The sequence below is a fragment of the Melanostigma gelatinosum genome (assembly GCF_949748355.1).
Source record: "Melanostigma gelatinosum genome assembly, chromosome: 3".
Taxonomy (NCBI): domain Eukaryota; kingdom Metazoa; phylum Chordata; class Actinopteri; order Perciformes; family Zoarcidae; genus Melanostigma; species Melanostigma gelatinosum.
The window spans coordinates 17436789-17464739 of NC_136636.1; the positions used below are offsets into that span (position 1 = coordinate 17436789).

Here is a 27951-nt window from a genome sequence, read left to right on the forward strand (position 1 = left end):
CAGCTGAAGCACACTAAAGTGTGTTCACACAATGACTGGTGCACAGCGGGCATCATCAAAAGACACAATCATCATTAAAAGTGTCATAGTTATCATCATAAATCGTTTTAACAATTCACGTCAGTACCACCACCATCACCTGTAGCCCAACACCACCAGACAATAATCTCCTTCTTAATATTCAAACAGAAAGTCTCCAATGAAGCAGAGTCCACTGAAGTCTGCAACACAGCAAACTGGGGTCAAATATAAGCATTTGTTTTGAAGCACCAGCTGGCTGGGCTTTACTCCTCAAGGACAACAGAGTCTATCAGAGAGAAGTAAAATGACATAATCTGTCCCGTCTAAACCTTCTGGTAATTATGATCAGCACACATAATTACACATCAGAGATTTACAGAGTGATCGGGATACATTTGCTGAGTAAATCCCAGAGAGAAAGACCTGTAGACCTGCTTCAATAATTTGCAGCTGCTTTACCATTTGACCCTAGTTTGCTTCATACTGCACATATCGGAATCACATCCTACAAAAACAAGGGCACTGCCCAAATTCTCCTTTACACAGAGAACACAGACAACACACACACACACACACACAAATGCAAAGATGTACAGCGGCAAAGGAAGAGAGAGAAGATTTTTATTTGTTCTTTTTTGGAGATTTACCAAAGTTCTATCTGATTCTAAAGTATTTTGTAATAATCACTTTTTGGCCGCTACATGGGTATGCTCGGAGGGCCAGATGGGCTTTAAGCAAGCACAACCAAAGCTGGATTTAAAAATGATAGCTGAACCAGGCTGCACAAACCTACCCGTGCACATGTCTGTCCACCCACGGATACGTCTCTCAATGCGCTGGAACCTGGCTGAGCGAGCAGATTCTGCAGGACCTGTGTACAACTAATGATGAACAAGAGCACTTGAGGCACCTGGGGCGAAGAAATAAACGTGGGTGAGCCTCAGGGGAACCAGAGATTCAGACAGCAGCAGCCTTGGGAATGCCAGTCGCACAGGAATAGCATATTTAGCGTCCATCACCATTTTCCTTCATAATTGCCACTTCCCAAAGTATCCAGCTTGATTTCATTTATAATTATATGATTTCAAATAAGAGATCAGTCGGTCTCTGTAGAATTTTAGAGGAATAATTCATCTTTTAGCCTTTTCGATTTTCAAATCTGAGAAGTTAAGCTTTTACAACAATAGGGCTTTTCACAATGCACTTAGCCGGGGGCTGAGGGAGCTTTCACACCGGCACATTCCAAAGAGGCTAACCCCGACGTTAGCCTCGGGCCTGCATGTGCTGCTCCGGAGCGGGGTCAGATTCCGGTTATCTCCTGAAAATCGACTAAACACAGGGCTAAAAGTTGCCAGTGTGAAACAATGGGAATTGCGTCATGTTTTTGTTGTCCAATCGGAGTAGTCGCACATCATTCTAGAATGTAAACATTAGTCACATGTTCCAACGGACATTTAACCCAGGGCTAGTAGAAGTGCAGTGTGGATCGTATAGCCCCGGGGTTAGGTTAACCCTGGGTTTTAACAATGTGCGTGTGAAAAGCAGCAAAGTTATCCCAGGGTCCAACTCTTAGCCCAGGGCTAAGGATAGCACAGCAGTGTGAGCAGCCGATAGGTCGCCAACTCACGGGGCCATCTACCCAAACTGCATGGTTTAACATTCTATTGCTTTGAAGACAAAAAGATCAGACATCATGACTGAAAGCAGTCATGTACTTGAATAACCCACAGGTGTAGCGTATGCTGATGACTAGCATACTTGAGGTTTCGGTGCAGAAACTTAAACATGAGCCAGCATGATGAGAGACTGTTTTTAACCCTTGATACTTTATATACAAACATGCAAATCCTCACTCCATCAGTAGCAGCATATTTCTGGACAACCTCCACCTCCAAACACTACATGGGTAGGGCTGGGCGGTGGATCGGGTCACATGTGGATGTGACCCGCAGGAGGAACATAGGTCATGGACTCAGACGGGAGTAAAAAGTGCCAACAGACCTGGAGTTCAAGGTCTACTGCTGGCCAAACACATTCCACACACAAAGCTAAGCCGACTGTACAGCACAGAGAAGAAGACTGACCCGTCTTCAGTGTCCTCTTGCCTGGAAAGAGAGGAGACAAGTCCCCTGAGAGTGTGCAAGGACGGGCCTGGGGCTTTAAGAGGAATCACTGCCACAGCCGCCAGAAGAGCCCAGGGGTCCCTCCGTCTCCACTTAGTGTCCTCTTTTCAATTAAAGATGTGGAACGAGGCTCAAGTGCACGCCATTATGGTACGGTCGTTTCAAGTCCCACAAAAATAACAGCGCGGGTCTTAAGAGCAACATCAAGCACGAATCTTAACTGAACTGAAAGAAATAAACATTTCACACACCCTATTAAACATTTTGAAAAATTGATTTCTTAAGAATCTCTTGAAGTCCTGTGAATTATCGGTCAGGACAATCTCGAGCGCAGACGTGTGATGCAGCTCTTAAAGGCGCACAGTGTTGATGCGCAGCGGCTGCACGTTCTTGCCGTTGGCGTGGCTCTGGCCCGGGCTGAAGTAAGGGAAGACCTTGGCGGGGAATTTCTCCCGGTAGGTATAGAGCCAGGACATGTCGTCTGCATTGTAGAAGATGAGCAGGCCTTTGTGGTAGTCTAGGTACACCCCCACCTTCTCCAGCTTACTCTTTACATTGAGGCGGGTCCACGGCTCGGTGCAGGCGCTATACTGGTTGCCGTCGTGCATAACGATACAGTAGAAGCCGCGGCTGGGCTGGATCTGGATGCTGCCCTTGCGGCTGACTGTCTCGTGGGCCACACCGATCATCCACTGGGTCTTCTCCGACACCATCACCTCCCAGTAATGGACGCCCGACACGAAGCCTTCAGCGCCCAGCACGGACACCTCCACGTCAAAGCGGCGCGGGGAGTCCTGCAGCGGCTGTGGATGGAGATTCCCGTAGGCCACGATAGTACAGTCGTCTGACAGGATCAGTCTTTGATGGGCTGTTATGTGGTCGAGGGTCAACGGTGCTGGCACTGAGGACGAGACAGTTTTAGCACAAAGAGTCAGCATTTATCTTGGAGAAAACAGAGATAAACAGGCCAGTCATGGATGCAAGTAAGATGTTACGACTGAGCTTGGCCAAACAGAAACGCGAGGAGGACTGCAGTGTCATTCTCACAGCCTCATTTTTCTTAATCGTTGCAGATGCTGTGTGAACAGTTTTATGCTGAGGCAGCGAGTAAATACATCCAAGCTGCTCAGGCACTTTACAGGAGAGGTGGGGTCAAGGTTATGAAACGACCTCTGAAACGCTCCCAGAGAAAAGGAAAATATATACTGAGAACACTTTGACCAGGAGGTCACTGGAAATAGTTTTATTTTCTTATCCAGCATGGACTGGATAAGAAAATAAAATAAAATCAATGAATCGATGAAAAAACAAGTCCGCTTTCTTCCCGTCTACTTTACTGGTCCAGTAAACGTTGCGATTACTCAGCTGCCCGTCCTCTCAGCTCACGTCCAACATTTAATGTGACATCCCTGTAACTCAGTGGAGGCCAATTTAATTTAATTTGCGATGGTAGAAGCATTGAGAAACAGCATTTTTAATGCTTTTTTTTCTTTGCATTTTGCTTTTATCTGACATCTTTGACAATAGAGACCGATAGTAAAGATGGAGAGTGCAGAGGGAGCTGCCATGCAGCAACGACACCGTTTAAAATGCGCCTTGTGCCCGTTGAAGTGTTGCTCACTTAGTTATGTCATTAACATGCACTGGGAAGATTGAACGAAACCGGGGGATGATTGGTCGATGCTTCGCCGCATCACTTCAGCGCTGAAAAAAAAAAAAAAAAGTAGTGAACTGCTCGGTATTTTCGTCTCACAGCAACAACGGGGGCGCAGCAGTAGATCTGTTCCCACCACAGGACACTATTAAAAACATTGTATCTTTACAGAAACAATGTCCAGGTTACTCTGGATGGATCGCCGCACTGTGGGCAGTTTCTCGTTACAGTTAGAGGAGGTGATCAAATGCCTTGTGGTAAAAGATGACCGGTGGCTTGTTATTACACGACGCCACCGACTGCTGCTGCTCGACTTTTATTTCAGGAGGATGAGCAACATTTTATTTGTAATCTGTTTTACCTTTCTGCATAAACTAGAGTCTTCAAAGTCAAGTGCTCTCCAGAGGCTGCTAGTGTAGCTCAATTTGAGCAATATCAGACCACAGGAAGGGTGCAAATAACACAGTGAAGCAGTAATTACAGCGACGGGAGGAGCTGCTCCAGCTCGCTCCACAGGCCCGCAGGAGGCCGTTTCTCAGTGCAGTTATGTGATTTTAGGGAGGGAGAATCGGCCCCCATGTTTGCTTATTAGGGAACCATATCAGGCTGAACAACAGCAGCTTGTTCTCTTTGCTCTCAGGAAAGAGTGGGGAAGGCATTCATTCAGTTCCTCTATATTTATAGCAGGATAAATGGAGGTGAAACGTCTGGCGCACGGCCAGCAGGCAGGACAATGCCTTCTCTAGTCAATGACATCTCCAGTGTTTGTTACAATCAAGTCATTAAAATTTCATAACCTGAGTGCCTCTTTGTGTCATACAGAGAAACCTGCAAGCGTACACGCATCAGCGGAGAAACCATTTTTCCTGCTGAACATGAGAAGGGTGGAAAAAATAAATAAAAAGCACAACGTCTGGTAGTTTACTCGCTAACCCTTCAGTGACAGCGAGGGATGATGGGAGGAATGTCTTTATTTCGTCTCAGGCAACCGCTGGTGATGGATCGTAACCAATTGTTCCATTTGGCAGCCAGTCAAGGGAGCCCAAATAGCTGCCTGCCCCCCCCCCCCCCACCCCCCCTCGGCCCAGTGGCGGACTGAAATGGGAGAATTGATTGAGGGAGTACAAAAAAAATACCTCAGCACATTATTCTAAATAATCTCCTGTGAGTGAGTGATGGCTGTAGTGCAGAGAGCGCAAAATTGGATAATCAACCTGCTTTTAAAAATGAACATTTACACATTTTGGAAAATATGGTTATTTTCTCTCTTGCCGTCAGTGAGATGAAAAGACTGACACCCCTCTGCCATCTGTCTATTAAATAGAAGTCTACAGCCGGCTAGAAGATGGTTATCTTAGCTTAGCATAAAGACTGAAACACAGCTTGCATGGCTCCGTCCAGAGGTAACACAATCCTGCTACAGCAGCTCTAAAGCTTGCTAAAGAAACAGCAATTAGTGGTTTTAAATGGGCACCTGGCCTAGAAATACATCAGATCAGAGCTGTGTGTAAAACCCACAGAATAAAGAGAGGCGGTATAAAGTGTGAGCTTTAGAGGTGCTGGATTCTGTTACATTCAAACAGAGCCATGCTTGCGAGCTGTTTCCAGCATTTAAGCTAAGCTAATCGACTGCAGCTCTATATTTAACACACGAGTGTTATCGATCTTCTCTTCCAACTCTTGGCAAAAAAAAACCCCGCAGATAAGTAAACCATCCCTTTAACTCCTGCAGTGCTTTACGCTACATTACAGTATGTTGAAAGTATAGCAGTATAGCACTAACCAGCATGTTTGCTGTTCCAGTCACTGTCACATACCTGGTGAGATATCCTGGAAGAGAGACTTCCATATCGTGTACTGTAAGGGCCCCATGTACTTGGATGTCGGGAAGTCTTCATATGTCAGATTGGTCTCATGTATCTTCCCTTTAATTCTGGGAAAGAAAAAAAAGAGAAAAAAAAGAACAGATCAATAATAGTCTAAATCTAATTTGCTGCTTTCCCCTTAATAACACTGCCTCTGGTTCAAACCACAACGTCGCTGCTCCACGTAATACCCTGGCTTGTGACTTTGAAATGTGTCGTTATAGAAATTGAACAGCTGACAAACTGCTTCATGAATCTCAAGCAACAGAGACGAATGCATCAGGGAGAGGGGGGGGGGGGGGGGTTCAGCTCTAACGCCATTACAAGATGATTCAATATGAACCTCCACATGAATCACTCGGCACACTCCTACATGTAGTCCAGAGTTCAGGCGGGATATGAGTGGGCTGCTCACCAGGTTGAGATCCTGAACATAACGGTGCGGTATGTTGAAAAAGGGACCTTAGTGTATACGTTTGTTCATTACGTTTTTCATGGTATATTGTCAGACAACAGGGAATGAAAATATTGCAATGTTTAAAAAAAAAGAAAAAAAAGAAGTGAAATGTACATTGATCGTACCTGCTTGTCCATCATATTTACATACATTTACAATCTCTTCTCACACATAACATCCACCTCCAGTTTAGAAGAAATAAACCAAAAAAAAGCTTTCATTCTGTCACTCTTGCTCGCTCTATATTCAACCTCATTAACCTGTCCAAAGATATTAAACTGTTCAATTAAATCGTCCCCAGATTAAACACTACAGCTGGTTTACTCCCGGCCTAATGCACCATCTGTTCACGGATAATCTGATGCTGTTGCTCAAATCTGTACTTTCTCCAAAATGTAAGCAACTTTACATTTCGCAATAGCAGAGCACACATGTTGAGAGATAAAATCCTTCTAACATGACAGCAAATATCTTACAGTTAGCTAAAGTGTTGATGCAAGACTTCAAGAGTTGATAAAAACCTGATCCTTCTTGATTCAAATGTGTTTACAACCACATTTCTTTTCTTATCGGACTGCAGTGACGATACTGGGACTGCTTTAGCAAACTCAGAGCAGGTGAAGCACCTCTCAGATGTGACGGCTATTCCCTCCAGGAAGTCGTGCCTCCCCGTCTCGTTGAGGCGCTCCTGCAGGATCTGGATGCCCTCCTTGACGTCGCGCAGCTGCTGGCTGTAGCGCTGGATCTTGTGCTCGATGTCGGACAGCTTGCGGGCCGTGTCCATCTCCAGCTCCTCCAGCATGCTCTTCTGACGCTCGCGCAGGAAGCGGTGAAGGCGTTCGAATGCGTCGCCGATGGTTGCGCGCAGACTCTTGGCTGAGGACTGAAAAAAAGGTGGGTTACTTAAAACAAACAGCCAGACTATTTATAGCCAGTTATTCATAGTTAGCTGGGTTTGTTGAGGGCCTGCCTCTTAATTGGACACGGGTCAGTAATTCAAAGGCTTACAAAGTGCTCTAAAATGTGTTAATATTACATTAACATTCATTCATTGATTACATTTCTATAGATTTTAAGTGGCTGTCTGAGAACAGTGCGTGTACAACCTTCCACTGAGGGAATAAAGTAGCTTTTCAAATGTTTTAATAAAAGGAGAAACAAACAACAGCGTACTGTAACAGAAATAACCCAAACAGACGACCAGGACAGAGACAAGGACATCACCGCCTGTGAAGACGTCTGATTACCAGACCGGACAGAGACGCTGAAGCTATTACAGACAGAGCCGAGCAGTGTGCAGGCGACGGCAGGCTGAAGAGAGCAGAAGAAACTGATTTGTTACTGGAGAGGGAAAACGGGAAGCTGGACATTAAAGAGAATGAATCATCGGAGTGTCAGAGAGACAGAATGAGAGCCTTTCAATTTGAAGCATCTGAGGAAAGCTAAGACTGGACTTCATTCAGAGGTTTCGTTAAAAGTTTCCCTGTCATCGCTTTTGTAGAATAAAATGAAATCAGCGCATCAAAGAGCAGCTCAGAACAAGAGGAAATCATCTACACAAGAAAGTTAGAAGAAACTGGCTGAATTCATCTGTTGGGAATTAAAAACACTCCTCTGATCTTTTCAGGATTTAGGAGTTGTGATCTGAAGTTTAATTAAACTGGCCGAAAAATGCAATCAATCCTTCACAGACCAGGGGCAGGTATTCTCACTCTGCCTGTGGGAAACCTTTCAGACGACCATTTCTCTTCAAGCATGAGAGCCATGACATTAAGGTGGGCTGTACGGCAGCCCTCCTACCTAGTTGAGAGTCAAAAAAACGGTGGTGTGGAGGAGGAGGAGGAGGAGGAGGAGGAGGAGGAGGAGGAGGAGGAGGAGGAGGAGGAGGAGGATTGCAGCAGCCCAGCTATCAGTCTCTGAGTGATGCTGCTGCTGCTTTGGCCCAGCGGGCTGCGAGGCACTGAGAGGGTGTCTGCAGCCCTTGGAGACAGGAGGCTGGCTACCTTACAGGGAAGCATGTGATTGTGAAGTGAATCCCCGGTGGGCCTGTGAATAGGACACGATGTCTATCCTTCAGACGACAACCCTCCACAGCACACACGCCAGCCATGGGCCCACATTGGAGTGCGAGGCGGGCACATTTAGTTTAAATGACAGCCGGGCTGTCGCGGGGATTTCATTTCAATATTAGTATGAGGAACTGACACGCAACTCGGTCATCAACATTAAAGGGGAAACCCACTGATTTTACACATCAAAGTCTGTTGACAGGTCTCTAGGCGTACTGCTGTATATGTGAAAGTGTTTTATAAAGCCGTGAGCGAAATCTAATAAATTGCCTCGAATGATGTCACTCGAGTCAGCGTCGATTGGGGTTGTGGAGTTAGAACGAAGTGAGCTCACCCGACCTCCGCACCTCCGCATCTCTGCTCGAGGCTTCAGCTACTAAAACACACTGAACCGTCAGCGGTGGTGCTGCATTATGGGTAATGTACGTGCCAGGCTTCAACAAAGATGAAGAATGTGTGGAACAAATCTGACAATATCTCTGGCTCTGCACCATTGACTTTTTATCTTTTTTAACTGTCCATTACGAGTCTGACAATGCAAAGTTGAGGGAGTACTCCTTTAACAATCGGGTAAAAATGAAGAAGAAAAATGACGAACATTTAGCGAGACGAAGAAATTTAGGGAGACGTTTCATTGTCAGCTACCTAAACACATCAGAGATCAATGTGGTCACAGTGCGGCTCCCTTCCAGGCAGAGCACTCTGTGCAAATGGATGTAAATCTAATGAGATCAGCTCAATTCCAGTGAGGAGTGGGGGCGGCTGAGAGGCCTACGTCGAGCAGTCAGAGCGAGTCAACGGGCTGAAATGGACCGGGCCCGGCTCTCTTTGGCAGGAAGAAGGAGTGGTGCTGAGACGTCAGACAGCAGGTACAGAAACAGGAGAAAGATGAATGTACTCCCTAAATGAAAGATAACGCTGACGGCTGAGCCATCATCTCTGCCAGAGACCCTTCCCTGGTCAGAAGCTTCACGGCCACTACAGGAGAGATTAGAGACGTGCACAAGTGGAGGGGTGACATAGTGACTGGATCACGGTCCCCTGATGTAAAGAAAAGGTGTCCGGATCAAACAGCCGCTCAATAAACCAATGTTATGTGTCGGAATTTATCGATTGGTCAGAATTGGTTTGGAAGAGCAGATTTATAATCAGTGACTGAAAGACTGCACACGTTAAAAAGACCTGTTTATAAGAACCCATTCTACTAAGTGAGTATTACCGTCTCATCTGGATACTTAAGATGCAAGCACGGATGTCTTGTTTGAATAAATATCCACACAGTCGGTTATGACTGACTGCTGATCCAGTTTGTTGATAATTAAATGACTCGTTAAAAAGAAGAAAAAAAAAGAAAAAAAAGAATTCTACCAATTATTTTCTTGTTTCTCGATTAATTGTTAATTGTTTTAAATGTTAGAAAATAGTGAATGAAATAACGAATAGACATCACACATTGCTTAAGCCCAAGATGGCGTCCTAAAAATGCAAATATTAGAGCTGGAAACCATTTGTCGATTAGGTGATCCTTTTATTGAGGTCATTTTTGTAACTTTTTATTCAGTTTAAAAAGATATAAAACAGAAAAGCAGCTAATCTTTAACTTTTAGGAGCTGGAGTCATCAACTTAAGAGTCGTCAATAAACGGACTAATTGTTTCAGCACTAATTGTCAGGCCTTCAGCTCAAACAATCCATTGATTAATAGATCAACAGAATTTATCAGCTCATCAACTGTTTTCATTATTGATTAATTGTAATTTTCGAAGCAAAAATATCAAATACCTCCAAGATCCCGCTTCTTACACACACTATCGATCGTACTAGGCGTACTGCTGTATATGTCGATCGATCGATCGATATATACAGCAGTACGCCTATATATGTGTATGTATATGTGTGTGTGTGTATATATGTATATGTGTGTATATATGTATGTATATATATATATCAACATGTGATAGTGTGTGTAAGAAGCGGGATCTTGGAGGTATTTGATATTTTTGCTTGGAAAATTACAATGAATCAATAATTAATAATCAATAATAATAATCAATAATCAATAACAGTTGAGCTGATAAATTCTGTTGATCGATTAATCAATGGATTGTTTGAGCTGAAGGCCTGACAATTAGTGCTGAAACAATTAGTCCGTTTATTGACGACTCTTAAGTTGATGACTCCAGCTCCTAAAAGTTAAAGATTAGCTGCTTTTCTGTTTTATATCTTTTTAAACTGAATGTGTTTCACTGTTGTGGGATAAAGTATGACTTCACTTTAGGCTCTGGGGATTGTAATGCCCATTTTACACTATTTTCTGACATTTCTATAAACTATATATAGATAGCAAAACTAATTGTATTTGCAGCTGTATGAAGCTGGTTGATTGCTGTGGGTGGCGCTCCATCACTGAGAATGGCTCGTTTTAAAAAGCAGAAGTGTTTGGGTACCTTTGTCTCCGTAAGTTGTCTCTGCAGGAGCTGCAGGGCCTCGGTGTGTCCCTTCTCACTGTCTTGCAGGGTGGCCAGCTGCTCCTTCATCTCCCTCTGCAACACAACAAACAACAGGTCAGTGACTGATGATTGGAGCTCAAGGGAACGGAGCACAAGAACACATTCAATGCTTTTAGAGGACTTCATTAAATACTGTACGACATCCTTTTCTATTTAAAATGCTCCACTTCCTCTTTGCTCAAACAATGTCTCAAAACAGTCCCGTCGCATGAACATTTTTTAGCAAAAATAGATATTTCTGCAACTCCATTCCAATTTATTTAAATTGTATTTGTGTCACAGCTCTCTTTGCTCGGGGTACGAGGCAGCAGAGATTTAAGGCTCAGCTACAAAACAAGCAAGGCAGATGGAGAGCGAGATATGAAAGAGATGAAATGAAATCTCTGGAGATGTTGGGCTGTGCCGGAGAAAACTGGGTCTCATCTCTAGTCAGGCACACGCTGGCATCAACCTGCACCATTCAGCCACCTTCAAGTCTCCCCAAGGCAGGAAAGAGGCTCTGCAGGAGCTGGCTGGGACGCCTGCTGTCACCAATGGTGCAGAGTTTTTGTGCCGGTCCCATGTGCCAACAACCGGCGCACTCAGATTTAGGATAGAAGTCGTTCAGGAGATTCCATCCCTTAAGTAGAGACTTGTTTTTACAAATGTACAAGTGCAAGGCTCATGGTACAGCACTTTGTTATGCAGTGCTTGGCTGATATTCTCATACTAAATAAATAATGAGAAAGGAAATGGTCGAGAGTTTGAAAATCAGTTCAAACCCTTCAATTTGTTGATGGGACACATGTTGGCTCTTGTGATAATACAGCATTCTAGAGAATGAGCCATCATACCCAGGTATGTGGGGGAAGTACGAACTTCTGTTACTACAATGAACAATAATATACAAACAAACGACACGGCCTGAACTACGGCAGCATATAATAAGGTGCCAGACTATAAAAAGTATTTTGGGTGATTATAGCGTTCTGGTAAATATCTAGAGGGTCTGGATTTCTTCTCATTAATAAAAATGGTGAGTTGACCAAAAAAAACAGAAAAAAATGAACTTCAGTGAAGAACGCCGTTACATTCAAATGATACATTTGTAAGTTTCTGAAAATGTAAATCAAAAAACAGGCCAAAAGCACAGATGATTATGCACAATATAACCGCAAAATAAACAGAATTTATGCATTGGACAGAACAAACAAAGGGAGCAACCAGGCACAAGCCTCATATATTTCTAGCCCCCAGCATTAAGCCCCCCCCCCCCCCCCGCCCTGCTGCTGGTGTCTCTGCTCATGTAACCCGTGTGTCACACAGTGTCACCGCCCCTGAACACCAACTGCGGCAAAAATCCACCAAATAGAACTGTCAGCTTAGCGGGGCTAATAAAGCAAACATCACTCCGCTACCGGGCTGAAATAAATGCCAGAACAGCTCTCCGCTGACAGGAAACATACATAACAATTTATCCATCTCCAAGATTAGAACAGGTTCAGGTAGAGAGGGGCAAACAAATGTGTGATGTATCAGAAAATACGTGACCTCGATGACTAGCTGCAAAATTAACAAAAAGGAGCAAATGTGGGCTGTTGAGCATGAAGCATGTTTCCTCTCAAGGACGGAAACAGTGGAAAACAATAGTTGGTGCAGAGGGGGAGCGTGACTCTCCATGCTAATGACAGGAGTGCGGCAGGCTCAGCAGGCTCTCCGCCTCATCACCACACGCTTGTCTGCAGCAGGTCAAAGGCCGCTCCCACACACTGAGATAGACCAACACTGACAGACTGGCAGAGAAAACATGCTCCTCCACTCCTCTGCTGCACAGACTGACTGACTGGCTGGTCAGAGAGGGGCAACTCTAACTGCTGCCGCCACGCCAATAGATGGACCGATCAACATGACATCTTAAACCCAAAATAATGATGAACTTCATTTTACATTCACTTTGTCCGGGAGTTTTGAATCGTGTGTGTAACAAACTGGATACAACCACTCTGAAGAAAACTTGTGGGCTAAAATGAAATGCACTGTATAAATTAAAGTGTCTTCATACACTTTAAGGCCATAAACCTTGTCCATAACGGGCCATTACATAATCCTCTTTAATATTCCTGGAAGCAAACACCGTCCTTTGAGTATCCTAAAGATGGGAGATCTCCTGTGATGACATAGAGCCACCGCTGTAGTGTCCATTACTACACATGGGCAAGGAACTGGGATCTGAATTGGATGTGATTCAGTGGCATCTCGAGGAAAAAGCTTTATGATGTGACGAAACAAAGACTGACAGGGTGTGTGTGTGTGTGTGTGTGTGTGTGTGTGTATGGAGGCGTCTCTCTCCTGTCCATCACGGCTGGCCAACACAAGTCTGACGTTTCCCCAGGACATCAAGTTGCGGGGAAATAGGAGTCATGGCTGCGGGATTTTAAATTTGAAATACATTTCATCATCATGCAGTCATTCGCTTCTTCCTCTCCCGTCAGGTTAGCAGCTCTGGTAGATATTTACAAGTACCCGGTAAATAAATGCATAAATAATGGCTATCAGCAATATTCAAAATGGGCTTGCGGCTTAAAATTCCTCAAACTCTCCTTGCAGCTGCGAGCTTGATTATATTCAGCAGCTCGTTCAGGATTGAAAGAGCGTTATTGGCTTGAAACCTCCAGCCCAGAAGAGGATTTAACAAAACAACATGCAGGGCCACAGTATGAATAATAAAAAGCCTACAGGATGGAAAACTTCCTCTCTCACACAGACGGGACTCACTTCCAGGGATTTTTATTCACAGGCACTGATGAAAGGAAAGAAATAAACGCATAACAAATTACACTTGCAGCTCATCTTCTGACTAGAGGACATACAGACTGCCGAGCCAATGTGCTACTTAGACGTATCATTTCAGTGGAATCTCTTTCATCCGTTTACCATTAGATAGGGACTCAAACCCCAGCAGAGCCCACAATCACTCAATGGACTGCAAGCGATTTTCACATGGACAGTTTGGCATAACCTCCGTCGAGCTGAGGGTGTAACTCTGTCAGTTAGCAGACCGGGGTGGGTGACGAGGACGGCGGCCAACAAAGCAGTGAACACACTGCAGCCGCTACAGTGAGGCTGTGAGCTTCATGTGCTTGTTGTAATGTAACATGGACCAGGGTATGAAATACGTCATCCACGACACAACGCTTATAGTAAACCCAGGAACAGAGTCGCTGAAGCAACACACAAAGTGTTCACCCGCACGCAAGGAAAGGTTTAGTTTACTTCTGTCAAATCATCTGGTTTGGCGCGAAATCATCGCCTAAACTCCAGCGTGGTCTTAAAATCCGGGCTGACCAGGAGGGTCTTGGGGTCAGACTTTGGCCCACAACAGGTTGTTGTGACAGTAGATGTTATTCTATCATGAATTCAAAGCTACACTGCTGTTAAATCTGTCTGCTGATCGTTGAGTTTAAGAGTTCTCCCCATCTACAGGCGATAAAATGACTTTATAGTGACCACAAAGTAACTATCCATCCATTATATTATGATACATAATGCCTCTTGCTTTTCCTGGTTCTACTTTCCTACTTATATATATATATGCACATTATGATACATAATCGTACCTACCTATATACAGTACGTTATGATATACAAATGTACCTGCCTACGCGTCAGTCCGTTTGACTTCATTCTAAGTGTAACACTTTTTGGAATATCCACTCCTGCTAAACCACAGGGCATTTCATTGATTCCTGGTGGCAGGAAGAAAAAAATAAATTAGTAAAACATCAACAGGCAACATCAACACTCGTGTCATTGTTAGACTCAGCAGAAAGTAAACATGGCACATGCCGGTAGAAAGGGAAGAAACAAAACAGAAACCAGTGCAGAGAGCCAAGATACAATATCTGCTGGTGGACTAAAAATAAGTGGAATTCTACAAAGTGCTGTGTTTTCTAATTAGAATACAGAAGACAGGAGTGAACACATACAAATGACACCGACAGTGAACCGCCTCATGAACAGGGTGGTCCTGATGAAGCATGGCGACTAGCCTGTGTGTGGACCCGTCCTCGCACAGGTCCGCAGGTCACGACACTCGATGGCGAAACAGAGTGCAGCCTGAAGACACTGACACAGTGAATGAGCTATAAGCGGACCTCGACAAGCAAACGGCAACTACCGACGTCACGACCACAACAATATGAGCTGAGGTCCAAGATTTTGTTATTTTATTTCTCTCATCTCTGACGCACTGTTCTTACAAGGACTGCCATTCAGCACCAATACTCTCTGGGAATATAAGACATTGTGGAAGCACGCAGCCTTTCACAATAGTTCTTATACACAAGTCATCTCTCTCGCAACAGAGGCTGATATAGTTGAGACCAATCACGAAAATGTTTCACCTGTCGGTCTGGTGTGACGGCTGCTTGCCCCCCCCCTCCAGGCACCGAGAGGCAAACAAAACAAACTTGTGAACAAAATAATAAATAAAAAAATTCCGTCCCAATGCTGCAAACTGTGGTGCATCTCTGCACAGAAATCAAACTGAGCTCAAGCTGCAGCTTTACATGCCGCAGCCGTGTTTCCTCGAGCATCAGCAGAGCCGGCAGCCTCTCTCCAGGGGGACGAGAGCATCCCCGCAGCCTGAGCTCAGTCAGCAGAGCAGGCGGAGGCCAGCTGAGCTGACTGCACATCCCGGGCTCAGAAAGCTGCAGGACAGACCTCCAACATCTGTCCTAGTGAGCCAGAGGCAGGCTGAGGCATCCACTGCACAGGACGGGCCGCGCCGCTTTCAGCGCCGGACTGATGGAAGACATGAAAGATCATCGTTACTAGTTACGGCAACTAATAGTTATTTTCATGATCGATTATATTTCAGACTCATCGGTTTCGTGCTGACAAGTTTACAAGATTGTTGAATTCATTGACATAAAATTCAATTTTCGCTTTTCACTGTATGGCATGACTGTAAATTGAATTTGTCTGGTTTTTGGACTGTTTGTTGGACAAAAGAAGAGACTTTAAGAAGTCAACTTGGGCTCTGGAAACTTGTAAAAAGTATTTTTGATTAGTGAGCTTAGTTTATCTCGAAACCGAAGGTAAAATTGGTTTTTTTGAGTAAAGAACAAAACCAAAGATATTGCGTTTACAATGATAAACAAAGCAGCTAATTGTCATATAGAAATAACTGAAACAAAGAATGTTTTGCATTTTTGCTCGACAAATTATTTAAAGAGAATTTTCTGGGTCCATTTTCATCCACCTGTAACTATAGTGCAATTAATAATTTCTTCATTAAGTTCATATAGCAGACAACTTGTAAAGACAAAAAGGTGAATTCCTCATCTAGCTTTATTAACAAGCAGGCAGCATTTAAAAAAAAATGTACTGCGACAATATCAGCAGCATTATTTGTCTGCCGTGACTGACCCTGGGTCAGATCACAAGCGACCCCACTTTTACGACATCTATTGTACGGGAAACATTTGGTGACGGCAGTGGGGATTATTGGAAGCGTGGATCCTCCAGTCCTGTGAATATAGGGCACGTCATGTCAATGATGAATGCTCAGAGGCTGCTGCGCCACTTTCTGGAGCGAGGAACGGCACAAAGTATGCAAATGTTTTACCCCAAACAGGACCAAAACAACAACACTGCACATCTGTTTTAATACTTTTCATCCTTGAAATAAAAAAAAGGTTAATGGTGTTTGATTGGCTGACAAACTAAAGAGTAGTGATAACAGAGCGAGAGTGTGTGTGTGTTATTATCACCAGGGAAGCAAAGTAGCTGGACGTCTGATGATTTTAAGAAAGACAGACAGTTCTCAGAGCCGTCAGTGTTAAGTCTGATAATCTACACGGCGCAGGACAAGCCATTCAAGAGGAACAAGGGGTTTGTTGTTGGCACTCGAGTGGAAATCCGAGAAGTGCCGCGCGATAAGAGCGCGCCTGCTGTTTGCAAAGAGTCACCAGCTTGACAGAAGCCACTCGGTGCTTCACCATTTGTTACTGCACAACCAGCTCAAAGCTATTCAAATATGAGGCCGAGGTTAACACAGTCTTTTGCAGCTGAAGATGGAACTGTATTTGACAGACAGATGCTTTTTAAATGCTTACGGGCCCTAATATGTAATTTCAGAATACTCTCACCACAGAAACCAGTCTCAACCCATCTCTGAAGAGCCATTATTCAACCCTGTCAAGAGCGAGAGGCTAATCTCAGAGAGGGCGATACATCACCAAAACAGGCAACCGGTGACAAAATGTCACATACCAGAAATGTACTTTCTTTAGGCCTGTGGGATGACCCTTGGATATGTACGGATATATGACTGCCAGCTGATTTTCTCAACAACCAAATACAAGCTTGTGTCATCTTTAAAAATAAATAAATGAATAAATAAATAAATAAATAAAAGCTTCTTAGGATTAGACAAACTTCTAATAGTCAGCATGTTGTTAATTTAAAACCATGTAGCAATGTGCCAGGCACACAAATCACCTTGTGGAAAAAAAAATAAAGCATGATGTGGTTGCATGCGAGTCAGCGGCACACGTCAGGGATAACAACCAGATGTGTTTGTCTCTACTTCATCGTAGCGGCATGGGCACAGCTGGAAGCTCTTCGGTTGCAGCTCTTGTGTTTGCACTACGCAGTCGAGTTTGTTCCAGCGCACCAGCAGCTCTGACCAAATAAAGTGTGCTACTGCTTCTCGTTCACAACATCAAATAAATATTTGGGACGTGTGCCTCTTTTGTCAACTCACACTGTAGAATAACAGGCCGTTTCTGCAGAAGCTGGCAGTTAAGCTCCATGAATTTTAAGTATAGCCTTCAGTCAGGTCTGCATGTTATTAAATCCCCTGATGACTTCCAATAATCTACATATTGAAGCCTGGATCATCATATTAAAAAAAAAAAAAAATACTACGTAAAATTAAGGCTCAGCTCGAGCAGGAAAACACATTTTTTTTAATAATAATAATAATTAATAAATATATATATATATATATATATATATATATATATATATATATATATAGTGAAGAAAAGTGTTGTGCAAACAAAATACAGAAAATAAAGCATACCGAGTACATTAATAATCAATACTCCCACAGTATAGAGAGACAATATAATTCACCTTTTAAAGCTAGTTTCTGTTTCACTTGCTTCAGCCAGACAATTGAATTTTCTACTGTGGATTGTTTTCACTGGAAGAATTGAGCAGTTAGTCACTTGAACCACGATGACACATGGGAGCTGTAGTTGTTGAAGGCTTTGTCATTTCATCTTTGTTAAAATGGCACGACTCAAATCTAACGCAGAGCACAGCAGTAGACACCAATTCAGCTTAAAATATGGAAGGAAAGTTGTTTGTTTTTAGCTTTTCAGAAAGACAGATAGTCTATATAAGATAGTGGAACAGAAGCTAATACAGCCTCTTGAGAAAATGCTCATCTTTCGCCACATCATGGCTGATTATGAAGTGAAATCAACATTTGTCCACACTGGCGCGTCACGGTAGGTTTTCACATTAAACGACGACACAAAAGAAAGCAGATACATCTTTTCTTTCCCGTCCTGTTTTGGTCAGCAAACCCTAAAGCTGTGCTTGCATATCGACATTTCCTTAACATCACATTCCAAACTTCAGTGCCACAAATCCCCCAATCAGGATCACATCATTTCAAAAGCTCAGTTTTCTTTTACACATTAAAATGCTTAATGTTTTCAGATTCAATCACTCTGGATGCCGTTTTCAAAAAGCTACACTTTCAGGTCTCAAAAACATCAACTTAGCATGGACGGAGAGCCAAAAGAGAGAAGGACTTACAATCACGCAAATAAACCAAACAGCTCTGCCTTTTATATCTTCTTTAACCACCACCGAGGCATGCCTTGTATTTCTCTGTCACTTCAATATATGAGAGTGCCGATGAGACGGATGTTCTGACTTTTTCCTGATTCAAGCTGGAACGCTTCTCACAGCCCTCTCTAAATATCCTGACAGTTCACTATTTTGACACTTGATGAATGCTCACTTGTTTTACAGCTGCAGTTATTGTAAGTCACAGCGATAAGAGCTTCTGCTAAACGCTTACACTGTGAACAGCTGCTGGAGCAGGAAACCACCGTTAATGCGCAGACTGTGGAGCGATGATGACGAGCGGAGGAACCAGGGCGAGGACACACAACACAGCTGGCTGCTCCCCACTGATTAGCCTGACCTTGTATGCACGCTAAATGCATTGTGGGAAATAAACAAGCTCGACGATTACCTGGCCAGAGAGACTTCAACTGGCCATACATCACATCAACAGGCAATTTGGGAGTTCTGGTGTTTAAAAACGTCTAATGGGGATATCAATCACTGCGCAGGCCAAACCAGGGCAGTCATGCAAAACCTTTATTCACATTCAACGGTGCGTTCTCTCCTTCCATACACAATCACAAATACTGAATATGTTTCGCAAAGACATGTTGGGTAATTTGACACCATTTCTGTAATCCCAAAGCTAAAACGAGACTGAGATTGAGCGTGCCTATTGATCATCTCCGGTCCCTCTCATTTAGACAAAAGAGGTATTTAACAGGTAAACATCTTCAGGCTCCTTCTCCCCCCCGTTATCTCAGAGAGAGGGTCAGACCTGAGTCTGGCCAATTGGGAGCTGTAAAGGACGGCTCCTATCAGCAGCAGCTCTAATTAAATCATCAGCAGCAAATCACAGACGCAGGGAATTACAGGAGATTACAGCCCCGGTCCGGTCCGGCCCAAACCCCAGAGAACAATGGCTGTAATCTGTCTTAATTCCCTGGCTAATCAAGCAACGCAGGGCTCATAGCCTCATGGCTGCAACGGCTGGGTACAGCAGTTCACATCCACCCGGATATCAAACTGACAAGAGATGACGCGATAAAGCAGAGAACCCTTAATAATGAGACCACTCGTGTGGCTTTTTAACATTTACTAAAATCTGAAATTGTCTCGGTACAAAAGCAATCTTCCTCAGACTCTCGTTTCATATTCACCACTTTTGTTTAAAAGGCTATTCTACATCTGAGAGAGAGGAAGTAACATCTTTCTCTGGTCTTTTTCCTTTAATGAAATCTTTATAGCGGTGTCACTGGTGTGCAGGCGGCGCTCCTCAGCATTAAGCCTCACAACTTTAAGGACAGCACTTCCCCTTTCATCCAGTAAGATGACCATCACATCTCTCCACCGTGGATCCTTCCTCTCCGGCCTGTCAGACCAGTTATAGCACGCTCAGCACCGCCGTCACCGACAGGTTCAACTGGCAGACACGTACATGTTCCACTAATGACGTCATACAACCCGTACAATGCATTGATTCATAATGAATCACGGAAAGAATCACACGTGGGAGCTTGTGTATTTCAACAGAAACCGTAAGACACTTCTGCAGAACACACACCTCTTCAGGTGTTGCTATTTTTGAGGCTGTGTAAATGAATTTCTAAAACGAATGCCTTTCGGCTATTTAACTCTTATGTGACTTTTACCCTTTTAAATAAAAGAGAAGATATGGAGACTAAAAACATAAAATCTGGAAAGTGGTATTGCGGCCAAAGATAAATGTATTAGATGGAAATGAAAGACAGCAATAAGAACTGGCACGAATCAAATGCATTTCTTTATTAGCACTAATTTTACTTCAAACTTGTTGGAGAGAATAAGTGGTTATGATAAAAAGAGACGCCGCTAGCTATCTACAGGCAGGTGTGGACTTACTCGTTAGTCTAAGAGTATCATTAGTTTATATGCTTTTGAGAAACAGCTGTTAAGCTTTTACGATCATCTTAAACTTATATTACTGGAAAACGGAGCTGTATTCTCTTTACAGTACGCGGCTGTAAAAGATCTTTAACGGGCACGTTTCCTGCCCCCTATCAAAACTACTACGTGTCAAACTGCAAAAACTGACTCCTCTGTGCAGAAAGCCGACATGAACATTTGTAATGCACAACAGATGCATCGACATCTGACTCGCTTAACTGAAGCCAGCGTGATCATGTAAGCAAAGACAAAATGTCACGACTGTGTGGCTCGACTTTCTCCAACCAATGCAGCCGTTTATCTGCTGAGATCGGACAACAGCACGGGCTGAAGTAAACATGCAGATCCGCTCCGTTCTGCCTCGAGCATCATTAGTGGAATCAGTAGTAAGTGCAAAACAAGCTACTACCTCTCTCTGGACGAGGACAATATGCCAGCACTCCTCTGATGGAAACGTGACTGTTCTGTCTTTTCCCCGCATGGCTCCATTTCCGCATGAACGCAGTCTCTCTCTCTCTCTCTGCCACACCACCCTGACTGACCGCCAAGCTGGACAAATATGTTTAGTTGGGTGGGAGGGGGGGGAATTAGCAGGGTGGCAGTGACTGGGAAATAGCTTCCCCAAAGGAATTGGTGACCAAACAAGACCATTGGCTTTTAATAAAGCACATACCTTCGCAACAAGAGAAGACGGCACACAGGAGAGAGAGAAACAAGAAGAGAAAGAAAGCGAGATGGCGCTGCTAGAGAGAAAGGAGAGCAGTCTGAGGCGAGCCACAGGGGAGATGGCAGCCGTGGGTGCCCTTGAAATTGCCTGACTCATTACTGCAGCAGCACGGCCATGCGTGGTGATGGCAGGCTCGGAGAGTAAGAGAGAGAGAGCTCTCGGCTGGGCTGTGACAGTCGGAGAGTGATAGACAGCCATGTTTTTAAAACCACCAGAGGAACACTTCAAAAGGATGCTCATTCTTCCTTTCTCCAAACACCAACCCCTGCGACACAGCGAGGCAGGCGAGAACACCACAATACGTTTTCATGATTAACCCCCCCTGTTTGTTGTGTGACAGGGAGGGAAGAAGTAGGTGTAAGAACGGCGTTAATGGAGGACAGCACACAGGTGCATCTGGACACTTTGAGTGACAGGTCTGTGTGGGCGACTCAACACCACTAATCATTTAATTCTTCAGCTGCGTGGGCTTGAGTCGGACTGAGACCAGCATTACTGCACAGCTGCTATACCATCGATACTCTGTGGAACAAAGTTAAGTCCCCCCCCTCCCCCCAAATAATCATGGATAACCAGGGGCTGCAGTCTTACTTCCTTTCTTATCTGGTCTTACATCGCTGTCAAGTAGAGCGGAAACCCGTGCCGAGGGCAAGCAGACAGCTGGATGAGTCAGTCTAGCTCTGCTGTACCGCGGTGGTACACGGCCCGCTGACAGCCTCCAGCATCACAATTAAGGCACGGAGGCTGCTGTGGCTTCCACTTTGTCCTCCGCAGCAGTTGACTGCCAACTTTAGGTCACAGTGGGTGCGACAATAAGTGCGCAGCTTCGTCCAGCTTCAATCAAGGTTACAGCGTCCAGCCAACCTCTATTTAAGACGGCGCCAGCGCTCCAAGTGTCGCACGACTGAGGGAGGGATGTAATCTCATCACCATTAACCATGCAGCCTAAAAGAAAAAAGGCATTATCTCCCAGAGCAGAGCACGTACTGTACTGGGTAAAAGATGCGGCTCTGTAGATAAGAAGTCTGGCTCTCTGGTTCTAACCTCATTCAATAAGTTCAAAGTAAGACTGACGGGCCAAAAATAACCGCACAACAAAACAACAGAGGATTAAAATGATGAGACTGCTTGGAGTGTATTAAGAATCTGGAGATTGAGAGGGCTGATCGTGGCTACCTTTAATGTTTCAGTTCAAGAAGATTTGATTTTATTGTTAATTGAGATTTTGCATTTAGAGTGCTTTCTGCTCTTGGACGTCATGTTTAAATGGTGTTTAATGCCGTTCCAATATGACTGCTGGAATAAATCCCCGAATCAGAACGCATTAGTTCCCTGTGAAAGCTACGCTCCCTGACGCGAATGTCAAATCCTCCTCCAACCCACCTTTAATGTCTGTATGTTACGAAACATCAAACAGATATGACCCGCAGGAGTGTTTACAGGAGGAAAAGGATGGAAAATCAGCAGGAGGTAAAGCTCTCAACTCAGCAACAAGACTCGGGGCCGGAGGTCAGCGGAGCGACACGCCAGGCTAAGAAGATTACAGGCCCGGCCTGGTCAGTGGACACCGGCCAGCCGAAACACACTGTGGACACACAGTCGACAGCAGCGGTGCCATGACGTAACAGGAGCGGGTACATGTAAAACCTTTTGGGAAGCTGGTCCGTTCGAGTGAATCAAATCAAAAGGCTTTGGTGCTCAAATGTGTTGTGAAAGTGAAACAGAGTGTCAAATATAAGCCAAGAATGATAAACGCACGCGAGATGACGCATCGACAGCGATGACATTTAGCACAAAAAGAAACCGGAACAATCGGGGCCGACACGCGGCAGTTCTGGATCACGACAGACTACGTTGTTATGATTCGGTGTTTCATCATGGTGGCCCATCCTCGGGCTTAGTTCATGTTTGCGTACTGTGGATGTTGAAATGTGATTTTGGTATCCTAGTGGCTCTGATTGTGAAACACACTAATGATCAGTGTTCTGATATCTGAAGAGAGATGGGTTACTAACAACAAGGCGATGCGTGTGGGTTTTCCCAACAGACCTAAATCATGACTCTTTACAGAGTATCTGGCAAATTGAAAGCAGACCGCACAAGTTCTCGTCCCAGTCTTTGTGAGCGAGTCACAGCTGTGCAGAGCCACACAAATGATGAGTTATATCACGCTAGCGGAGGCAGAGGAGTAAGCGTCACAGAATTAGAGACGACGTTCGCCAATCCCGAATGCCATGCGCCAGTGTTTAGCAAAAACAAGCTTTGGCTCTCGCCCTACCAAAACCTTTACACCCAACAAAAACTCTTGAGATTAATTTGAAAGGAGGCCACCATGCTGGCACGGCATGCGCCCCTCTGGCCCAGATAGTCAAAACTCTGGGGCTTATTGCTGCTGCACTTTAACACATCCTCTCCATGTTGTTTTGGCACTTTAGTTAAGCATTGTCGAGCCTCACGCTAAAAGGGAAGTTTGCCAGATGTGCGTGTGTCAACCTGCAACCTCACACATTTGTTTCCATCTGACACACGGCTCCTGTCGGCTCCGGGAGGGAAAAAGAAACGATGAGTAAACTTGTAAGTAAGTAGTAATGATTATATGGGCTCCTTGTTCTGATGCTTGCATTCACCTGGTGAAATGACGAGACGTTGCGTAACAAACCACCCCACTTGTAGATCTCAAAAGGAGAGCGTGCCAAGCTCGTCGCGGGACGGGGTTGTTTCCGACGGGGCCGCTGTGTGCTCGTACTCTCTTTCAGTATTGTAGATCTGGGAAGCCTCCAAAGCTCCTGCCAGAATACAGAATGCCAGAACGCTGCCTTGAAAAGAGCTCCAAGCAGAGGGACAAGCTGGTGACCAAGAAAAGAGAAGCATCTTGTGCTGGGCCTAATTACTTCTGCTCCAAGATTACACGGTTTTGACCTTTCTCAGGCTTCCAGTGCAGAGCCTGATTGGAAATCAAGGAGGAGAGCATTGATGTTCACAGCGCTGGTAATTACATTCAATGCAGAACACAGGAGGGCACCGCTGTAGCTCTATACTACCCACCAACAGTCTCACTAACTTTACATGTATTCTACTAATTCAACTCGTCTTTTGTTTTAATTCTCTCCTCACAACTACCTCAATTGAGTTAACAGGTTGTAATCAATAAAACAATCCTAAAAACTAATAATATTTAAAAGCAATTGATAGTAATCCTCGTAGTTAAGACTGAATTGACATTTTGTTTCACTCAGTTATGTGCCGATTATCGTTTGCGAGGGCTTTTTATGATGCCTGAACAGATTCAGGCTTTATTCACTGTGCCATTTGTTCAGATGCAGGAGTCAGAACAGCAAAGTAAAGAAATATGACAACAAAAATCACAGAAAAATAAGATCAGATGGATAAAGAAGAGAACAAAAAAAGCTAGCAAGTGTAAATGATTAGAAACATGCAATAATATACAAATACACAAGAGCAGTACAGAGGAAGTAATGGGTCATATGTTCATAGTGTAAAAAGATACCGCTACTGTAGCTGGTAAAGAAGTAAATCCAGTGTAATCAGCAGTTTAACCAATAAAAGTGTCTGTCCTGCAACTTAAACTTCAGTCAACGTGAAAGCTGCAGTAACACGTGTTAGCTACACTTCACATTGCTATTTCTCCGGCAAAGAAAGACGAGGTCCTGGTTACAAAACCCCGATTTGCTTTGTCGGTTTTTCCAACGGCTGTCAATCCGGCCGACACCAGACCGTAGAAATCTCTGAAAAATCTTTTGGCCATTCAATAAATGACAAAACGTCCATTAATTCTGTCTTGCTACTCTGCATCAGATTGAGTTTATGGTTCAGCTGCAGTCTCCACATGATTCTGTGCTCACGGATTCACAGCAGCGAGAGCGCATTGAGCTTGCCGGGTGTCAAAGATACCTCTTATACCCTCCTGAAAGTGTGAGTGTAATGAATAGTCAATCTCATTGATACGGTCTCTGCAGCAAGGGAGGACTTCTAAAGTAACACTCAAAGTTACAACATCTGTGGCATTTTAAAAATGTAGGCGAAGACAATGGTGTAGCATTAAACTCAATGTTATGAATCATCAAAACTGTGAAACTAAAGCACAGATTATGTTCGGGTGACATCCAATGAGTGTCGCTGCAACAGGGGAGCGTAATCCCTTCAAAACTGCAAAGCAGAGTGTCAACAATCCACACTTTGGTTTGTTTCTTATCATAACGTTCACCTTGCCGTCTGCCAAGAAGACAGCAAGGTGAACGATTACGTTAAATGGAGCAAATCTCAATATCTACATGGGTAACAGCGGACTGAAGGAATGAGAGAGACCTTTAAATGAGACTGGAATGTGTTGCTTTGCATACTGGAGCAGAGCAGGAACAGGATTAGGAGCTTTGTTTCACAGTTATTGGATTTTGGCTCTGTGGGAATGGAATTATCCAAACACAGAGAGGAAAGCAAACGCTGAGCTGCTCCTGTTAATGTGGAAAATATGACTCGGTGTCAACACGTACGACACGTTAACATGAGCGTCATAAGTGAGCTCACATCTACAAAGTCACTGTCAAGAGAAATATTACTGATCTGAACTTCATGGGATCGGTTTTACACGTTACATCTGCCGGAGCACTCGCATGTCAAAATCCCTTCACTGAGACGTACCACACGAAAACACTCAGAACAATATGACAATACTATCAAGTGCAGTGCATCCACATCATCAGTGTTGCATTTGTTGTTGTTCAATCTGTGAAATGAATTTAAACCGGGATTTAAATAATCGTTGCAGGCAATATCAAAAGGCAGGTTTTTACATTTATTCACTTTATTTCAGAGAGGGAATGAAACCCAACTGAAGTCACCGATGTGCCAGGTAATGTGGGCATCGGCAAGAGAAAAGTAAATGAGATACGTTTCACTCCTGAGCACCTATTGGACCCAAAGTACTCCTGGGCAAAGCACAAAATCCCCAAACGGCTTCAGTGAAGTTGCTCTGTGGCAGGAGAGGATTGAGGATGAACTGTCTGGGCAGCTCCCGCGGGGCGAACGAGTGCAACTGCCTGAATGTGGCGCAGAGTGCTGATGGGTTCTAAGAAAATGTCAGCCTCAGCCTCGCTAATGAGCTGTCAAAGAGTGTGAGCGCCACAACTGACCTGTATCTCCTCGTAGGCCTCGTCGATAGTCGTCACTTGGTGCTGCTCGTGCAGCGCCGGCTCGTCGCAGAAGAAGCACACCAGACTTTTGTCGGTGAGGCAGAAGAGCTTGACCTTCTCGTGGTCCTTGCAGGGGTAGGAGCTCCGCTGAGCGTTGAGGATGGCGTCCAGCGGGAAGGCCGAGTAGCGCTCCACAATGTTGGACAACTTGAGACTCGGCGAGAGCAGGGGATCGGTGAAGGTCCTACGGCACTCTGGACAGTCCCGCACTCCGTGAAGCTCCTGCCTGCTCCAGTGCTCGGTGATGCAGCTTCTGCAGAAGTAGTGCTCGCACCCAAAGCTGACGGGGTCCTGGTAGATGCTGAGGCAGATGGAACAGAGGAGCTCGTCCTTCAAGCAGCAAGCCATTTGCAAAGGCGGAGACCGAGCGGCATCGACAGGGGCAATGCTCCGGGGCTGAGTGTACTTTGGTTTACTCTGCAGGTGAGTGGTTCACTGCCATGTGACGATGCCGAGAACTTCAGAAACCTGTATTCTGTCTGTTGAAATATGGCAAGCAAAAACAATAAGCGGCCATTAATCTCAAATGATGCATTTACAACAAACAAATGATTAACAGGGCAGATTCTCTTGGTTACACATTAACGAAACACACTTCAATGAGAGCCAGTGAAACATCTAACAAGGGATTTCAGTGGGCTGTCATAGCTGGCTGGCACTTTTTAAGCAAAAATGCCAACAAATTCACAGGTTACACATTCTCAAATGTAAATATTTGCTAGTTTTCACAGCTTTTTTTAATGATTCAACATATTTTGGACAGTTTTGGACTGTTGGACGAACAAAACAGTGTCAAGTGCACAACCTAACATCAGAAGTACCAGGTTGCTCTTTTAACCTCTTACTTTCTTTCCAAAAACAACTAAACTGCAACGTAATTCCATTTAGCTTTCTCAAGAGAGCGGATGTAATCTAGTTTTCACTTTGTTCGCTCCCTCCTTACCTGAGGAAACACCTGAATATGTTGATACTTTTATCTAAATACTTCTCCACTTGGCTACATCCTCTCCCACTCTCATTGTGGAGGATTGTTTGATTTCCACAGCAAACTGTCTGCACCAGCCAACAAGGAAACAGGGAAACACCTGCAGCGGTGTTATTTCCGCTGCTGCCCTCCTCCCACCCAGTTGTTATCAAGCTTCCTTTTAAATTCCCATTATTAGGAGATATCCAACAGCCCGGACTGAGCTTCTTTTTTTTTTTACTTCTTAGCATCTACAACAAACTTTCGAGACAACACTTGTGTTGTAACTTTGCATACAGGCTATTTTAATTGGCTTGCTCTACATGCAAGCTGGATTTTGTAAACATACCCGACCAGGACCACGACACTACAGCGGGAGGATGAGAGGGGACAGAGACACGAAATGGGGCCAAACTAATTTAATAAGCTACATATTAAAAAGGGGGTGAACAGGTGAGGGGTGAATGTATCTACATGTGTCAATACATAAGCGAATCAATTAATAGGAATGACGAAAGACTAAACTCACCGACTTCGTTCCAGCGACATCCGCGGCTCCAATGCGAGACGAGTGT

General features: G+C 44.4%; 1 protein-coding gene across 1 annotated transcript; it reads right to left on the reverse strand.

The window, feature by feature from the left end:
* Positions 1 to 28: 28 nt before the first annotated feature.
* On the reverse strand, positions 29 to 27929 carry trim62.1 (tripartite motif containing 62, tandem duplicate 1). The gene is made up of 6 exons (XM_079265534.1): positions 27906 to 27929; positions 26353 to 26891; positions 10636 to 10731; positions 6747 to 7003; positions 5616 to 5731; positions 29 to 3045 (listed from the first exon to the last, which is right to left on the reverse strand). The coding sequence occupies exons 2-6, from the start codon at positions 26758 to 26760 to the stop codon at positions 2495 to 2497; spliced, it is 1428 nt and encodes a 475-aa protein (XP_079121660.1). The 5' UTR covers positions 26761 to 26891; positions 27906 to 27929; the 3' UTR covers positions 29 to 2494.
* Between the last annotated feature and the right edge of the window lie 22 nt (positions 27930 to 27951).

Bases quoted from the DNA above. Each gene is read 5' to 3' on its own strand.
- trim62.1 (XM_079265534.1), bottom strand. From the start codon at position 26,760: ATGGCTTGCTGCTTGAAGGACGAGCTCCTCTGTTCCATCTGCCTCAGC. The intron at 10,732-26,352 runs GTCAGTTGTGGC...GTTGTGTTGCAG, and splicing joins AGGCCTACGAGGAGATACAG to AGGGAGATGAAGGAGCAGCT. The intron at 5,732-6,746 runs GTGCTTCACCTG...TTTCTTTCCCAG, and splicing joins ATAGCCGTCACATCTGAGAG to AATTAAAGGGAAGATACATG.